This window comes from Triticum aestivum, chromosome 3D (genome assembly GCF_018294505.1).
Source record: "Triticum aestivum cultivar Chinese Spring chromosome 3D, IWGSC CS RefSeq v2.1, whole genome shotgun sequence".
NCBI classification, from domain to species: domain Eukaryota; kingdom Viridiplantae; phylum Streptophyta; class Magnoliopsida; order Poales; family Poaceae; genus Triticum; species Triticum aestivum.
Genome location: NC_057802.1, coordinates 480,873,487 through 480,879,486, shown reverse-complemented (window position 1 = coordinate 480,879,486; position 6,000 = coordinate 480,873,487). Strand labels below are relative to the sequence as shown.

At 49.3% G+C, this 6,000-nt stretch overlaps 1 protein-coding gene across 1 annotated transcript; it reads right to left on the bottom strand.

Moving 5' to 3' along the window:
* Positions 1-3,584: 3,584 nt before the first annotated feature.
* On the bottom strand, positions 3,585-4,478 carry LOC123075008 (acidic endochitinase SE2-like). The gene has a single exon (XM_044497706.1). It carries the CDS (start codon positions 4,476-4,478, stop codon positions 3,585-3,587), a length of 894 nt encoding a protein of 297 aa, XP_044353641.1.
* Between the last annotated feature and the right edge of the window lie 1,522 nt (positions 4,479-6,000).

The following is a 6,000-nucleotide window of genomic DNA, read 5'->3' as shown; positions in this document are numbered from 1 at the left end:
TGATTGTTTCTTGTTCAGCCCAAACCCCCCCAGTAGGAGAGAGAGAGTGTGTGTTGTTGCAATGGTTTTTTTACATAATGAATGGGAGAAAGAGTGTGTTTTGCAAACAAGTTAGGAGAGAGAGAAAAGATCATGGTCCGGGCCCATGTGGCCACAAATAGGGACAAATTTAGGGGGCGAGGGGAGCTAGACCCTCCCCCCCTAATGAATTGTTTTTCTTCCTTAGTACTGGTTGTTGTTAAAAAAATCAGTCCATAAGAACTTTGCCTCCTCCATTAGCAAACTTGTCCCCTCTATGTGTGAATCATGGCTCTGTCCCACAAAGCAACAGCCTACCTACACCGTTCGACATGGTTTGATGTTCCCTCCATTTCCTTTGGTGGCGGACGAGGTGGTTGGCTGGTGCGGCCTGCATAGCAGATCGGCTGTGTGGGCGTCACGGCGCAAGGAGCACTGGCGGCTGGATCAGTTGCTCAGCTTCCAGATCCAAGGGATTAGTATGCTGAGACAACCTTGTTCGCTTGCAGGCGGCTATGTGCTCCTGATCTAGCAACGACCGGGCTCCGCAGGCGCGCGTCGGTGATGATGATCTGCCTTTTGTGCTCTAGCTCCGGCAATGTCAGCCTTAGGCCGATGGGCCCGTGCAGCGAGCTCTCTTTGGCAAAGTGGTAGTCTGCGGTGGTGTGCTTCGTTGTCGGGTTGGTCCTTATTACTCTGACCTGCGACGGCAACCTTGCTGCGGATTACGGTGGCCACCGATCTTCAGATTCGGTGCTTGACTTTGGCGAGGAGATGCAAGTTATAGACAATAAATTAACGTAGAGGGATGGTTGTGCAACAGTAGCGGTACATCGCGGGTAGCTGTTGGGGTGGCGAAAAAACGGTGGCGACGACACATGATTGACTTCGATGGTGGTGCTTCTCGAGCACCTGGTCTTAAGTTCCGGGGTGAAAACCTAGGTCTGACCTGGCAATGGCGATGTTTTTCCATCGTTACCTTGTTGAAGGCATTATTCGGACATGCTTAGACTGATTCTTCAAGGTGAAAACCTAGAATCTGGCCTTGAGTGGTTGGATCCAGTGAAGATGACGTTGAGCGTCACTCCCTTTCTGAAGGTGTTGCTGCTGAAGAACTTCGTTGTCCGTGTAATGTCATGAGTTGGTTGGTGCGGATATGGTCATTGTTGTAGTTTGTCAATCGCGATCTGATCGCAGGGGTATTTTTTTTCTCGCCAACGCATAGCTTCGCTCTTATATGACTTTGCTATTTGTGGGTGTTTTTGTGTATGTGCGTTCACTGGTATTGGTTGTGTGCATCCTAACTATGCAGAGGCCGGGTGTGTGCTCGTTATGTTTGTGTCTTCTTGATGCTCCATTTGAGTGAATAAAAACCACCATTTATCGAAAAAATGGTCGGGGTTTGCGGTGCTATGCGAACAATATTTTGCGTGTGCGTAGGTGTTGTTCACCGAGTGGAGATTCCTCTTCTCTGACATGATTGTTTCTTCTTTATCCGCATGTTGCTCAAAACGAGAGTGTATGCATGTTGTTCAATTGACATTTTCAGACAAAGAGCATGAGAGAGAATGTGTGATGCAAGCAAGTTAGGAGAGAGAAGAGAGAGCCTGGTCCGGCCTCATTTTGGCCACAAAGCAACAACCTCCCTATAACCTAGCTAGCCACTCGGCTAAAAACATCGAGTCAAACCCATGTTTTGAAACACCCACAACCTACAAACACACTCGCATGGCTCATAACTACGCACACATCTCAGTGTTCAACAATGGCTAGGATAAGTGGTGTGGGTAAGCCCAGGAGTAGTCACACATTTCCCTATTTTGCAAAAAGTGGACTTTCTACTCTTGGATGTGGGTACACCCTCTATCCACGCCATTCGCCACAGGTTGTTGTTCACTCGTGATGTAGACATTGTGCATGTGGTCGGGCTGATATGAAAGGATGTGGGTCGAACCTGCAAGAGTCTTGCAGTGCTATGCGGACAGTATTTTGCATGTCCATAGGTTGTTGTTGACCGGGTGGACGATTCCCTTTCTCTGACACGATTGTTTCTTGTTCACCGTCCCATGGCTCAAAATGAGTGTATGTTGGATCCAAAAGTTAAGAGAGGAGAGAGAGAGAGAGAGAGAGGAGGAGGAGGAGGAGGAGGGGGGAGTGTGTTGTTGCATTGACTTTTTTTTACAAAAGGAATGGGATAGAGAATGTGTGTTGTAAGCAAGTTAGGAGAGAGAAGCGAGAGCGTGATCCGATCCCATGTGGACCACAAAGCAACAGCCCCCTACGGCCCAGCTAGCCACCAGCCTCAAAACATCGAGTCAAACCTATTTTTTTAATCGCACACCATTGGAAATATGACCTAGAGGCATTAGCAAAGGTTATTTTTTATTATTTATGTTCATAATTAAGTTTATATTTCTATGCTATAATCACAATAATTCTTTAATGTGAGATTCAGTGGAAAACTCAGTTGCATGGATGAAAAATAAACATCAAATAGATCCCTAGTGTAGCCTCTAATACTAGCTGAAGTATTGTTGATGATCCTGTTTTCTGGATCATGGGCATTCTCAATGTGACAAGGATGCCGACATTGTTAGCAGAACAATGGTGTTGGATAGACCCAACTTATGATATACTGCGAGATCACATTATCTATATTATTGTTGGTATTTTCATATAACTAGATGACACCCCGTGCGTTGCTGCGGAAGTCACTGCAATATTTCAATAGAATTTGATTTATGAAACATCAATATTTGGATTGATAATATACAAACTAAAATTATTAATACATATTGTATACTCACTCCGTCCCAAATTACTTGTCGCAAAAATAGAAAGAAATGGGTGTATCTAGAACGAAAAATACGTCTAGATACATCCATTTCCGAGACAAGTAATTCTTGACTGAGTGATATATTTCAGTTGATTAAGGAAAAAAATATGAATATAAGTAGCATAATATAATGGAAAAATGTTTTTCAATGCATGTTGTGGTGAGTCTTTGATGAGGTAGGATATGTGCATGTTGAGATAAATAGAGAAGTGATGATCGACTATTAATGAAAAAACACCATGCATGTTGAGGTGAGCCTTTGATGAGGTGGCATGAGTAGTGATGCATGTGAGGTGGGCCTTTGATGAGGTGGCGTGAGTAGTGATGTAGTATGTGTGCATCTTGAGACAATTTAGGAGTGGAGATTAACTACTTAGATCTATATATAGGATGTGTTAACGTTTATTCGCATCTTTAGACCATGAGAATATGGTGAACCTGCATACCGGATGTTATACATTGAGGTTGCCAAATGTAAGATTATAACTGGGTGATCATAAAAGTAACATACAGATATACTAGAAAAGTATGTCATGGTGCTCAATTGTATTATGGGACTTAGCTTAGAAAGAAATATAAATTCTTCATAAATATTTACAATGGATGCATATCTCCTCATGTACACCGGTATGCTAGCTATCAATATGATGTCATCTCAAACAATTAACGCATGATACAATGAAACAGGACAAGCGACACATAAATACTAGGCCAAGCACACTAAGGGGAATCACACATGGCTCTTGATGGCAGAGCTGTATCCAGTGCGATCGTCGTAGAACTTTGACCACAGCATGACGCCGCCATACTTGGGCGAGCCCTTGATGAGCGGAAGCACGCGCGATGTGAGCTCGCCGGCAGGCACGAACCCGGTGCCTGCGGCGTCCTTGGAGGCCGGCAGTCCCAGGAAGATCTTCCCTGCCGGCACCGACTCCCATCTTTTCCATGCTTCCATGAACGCTCCACGCCCCGCGCTGAACTGACACTCCGGGTTGTTGTAGAACTGCACCCATACGAAGTCGAAGAGCCCCGTGTTGATTGCATTGCCGTCCCACTCGTCCGGGAACGGGCATTGCGGTGCCGCGCTCAGCAGGACGGTTTTGTCTCCCTTCTTTCCTAAGTTCTTCAGGTCCGTAGCGAGATCGTTCCAGAACTTGGCACCACCAAGCTCGATGTCGAAGTCGATGCCGTCGAGTACGGCGTCGCCGAGAGGACGGAACGATGACGTGCCGCCCAGGTAGTTGTTCCAGAGGTACATGGCAACCTGCCGTGCATCACCGGGTGATGAGAGGCCGTAGCTGCCGTCTCCGCCGCCGATAGAGAGGAGGACCTTGACACCGCCGCGCTGGCATGAGTGGATGTCCTTGCTCTGGCTTTTGCAGCCGCCCGACGAGGCGTCGCAGTGGCTGCCGAGGTCCAGCTGCGGCGTCTGGCCCTTACCGAACTTGGGGAGGAAAGCCAGGATGACAAACTCATAATTTCCGGACGCGCATGTCTCGGCCAGCGACGCCTCACCGTCGTTCTGGCCCCAATAGACGGCAATGCTGCCGGCATGGCAAGTCGCGAGTAGCGCCACAAGGAGGGTGGCGGTAAGCTGGAGGAGAGTGAGAGCTCGGCTTGCCATGGCTGGGGTCAAGTGGAGCGTACCTGGCTAGCTAGCTCGTACAGGAAGGAGTAGAGACTAGAGACTGGTGAGGAGGTGCACTTTGTATTTTTAGTTCTGATGATGGATGTCGGGTATGTTTGGATTTTTAGTGTCTTGATGGAGCGTCATGGAGGCTTTTTTAGTGACTTTCCTGCAGTCGCTTGTCCGCTCCTGCGTCTAAATTGGGCTTTGCAGAGTACCAATTTACCGGCAATGTTTTGTGTTCCGTTTGCGGTCGGTAATCTCTTCTCGTAATTTACTCGTACTGATCAATGGTTGATAAATCAGAGTGCGTTCAGATCACAAACGCCCTACCGTGCTGGACCAAAACATCAACAAGACGTGCAATAAAAGCTGAGCCCTCTCCTCTGTTTTCTACTCCAGAGTACCAGGCAGAGCACATATGCAGTCTTAGAGCATCTACAATCACAACTCGCAAAAACAGTCCCCCAAACACCCATGGACGTGTTCGGACATGTCCGTTGACAGTGACCGGGCAGTGTCCATTTTTCTCTATCCACAACTGTAGTAGTCATTTGCCCGCACATAAACAAAATTAATGTAGATCAACATGGAACGATAAATTTCTCCACATGGGTAATAGGACATATTGCATCTGACCCGAAAAGACATAGTTCGTTGGACTTATAATACAAAGAAAATATAACTGGATAAAATGCAGAGGCGGAGTCGGCCAGAGTTCACCGCTTGGTCGGGCCCTTGCCCTTGCGGTCAGCCGCGCGGCGGTCCATCTCCTCCCTGTACGCATCGAAGGCGGGAGAGTCGTCGTCGTCTGTGGTGGTGCTGCTCTCCGATGCAGACGAAATGTAGCCAGAGAGAAGGCGGAGGAGGCGCTGCTGCTCCTTCACGTGGTGCACGGCCTTGGCGGCAGCGGTCTCATTCTCCCGCGCAAGGCGCTCGGATGCCTCGAGCCCGAGGTGGAGCGCCTCTGCATTCTTGCGTCGGAGGCGCCGTGTGTCAGACTCTGCTGCGGTTAGCGACCGTCGTATGACCTCACGGAGCGCGCTCGCTGGCGGGAAGAGTCGGACTCTACTGCGGCCACCGCCCGCTGCCGGGCCGCCTTCGCCTTCGACTCTGGCATGGGCATCCGCACGGGAGCCACAGGCACGAGCTCCCACCGCTGTCCGGTGATGTTGGCGCCGGAGGGGAAGGGGAGATGCCCGCGCTCCAGATCTGGAGCGACGCGAAGCGGGACGGACAACCATGACCCGCATTCCGCTGGCGGAAGGTGGAGGAGCTCACGTCGGGTGCCACGGAGCTCGAGCTCCCATCGGTGTCCACGCGCGAGAGCTGGATGGCGATGCGGAGCGCGAGCTCCTCCTCATCTGGTGCAATGCTAGATCTGTCATCCTCCTCCTTCACGGGACCGTCCCAGTCCATGGATCGGGCTCGTTGTTGAAGTCCTGACCGGAGTTGGCCATGGTGGAAGAGGTGGATTTGGGAGGAAGCGGAGAAGACGGGTGCAGACTGAGAAAGATAG

Bases quoted from the DNA above. Each gene is read 5' to 3' on its own strand.
- LOC123075008 (XM_044497706.1), bottom strand. From the start codon at position 4,478: ATGGCAAGCCGAGCTCTCACTCTCCTCCAGCTTACCGCCACCCTCCTT.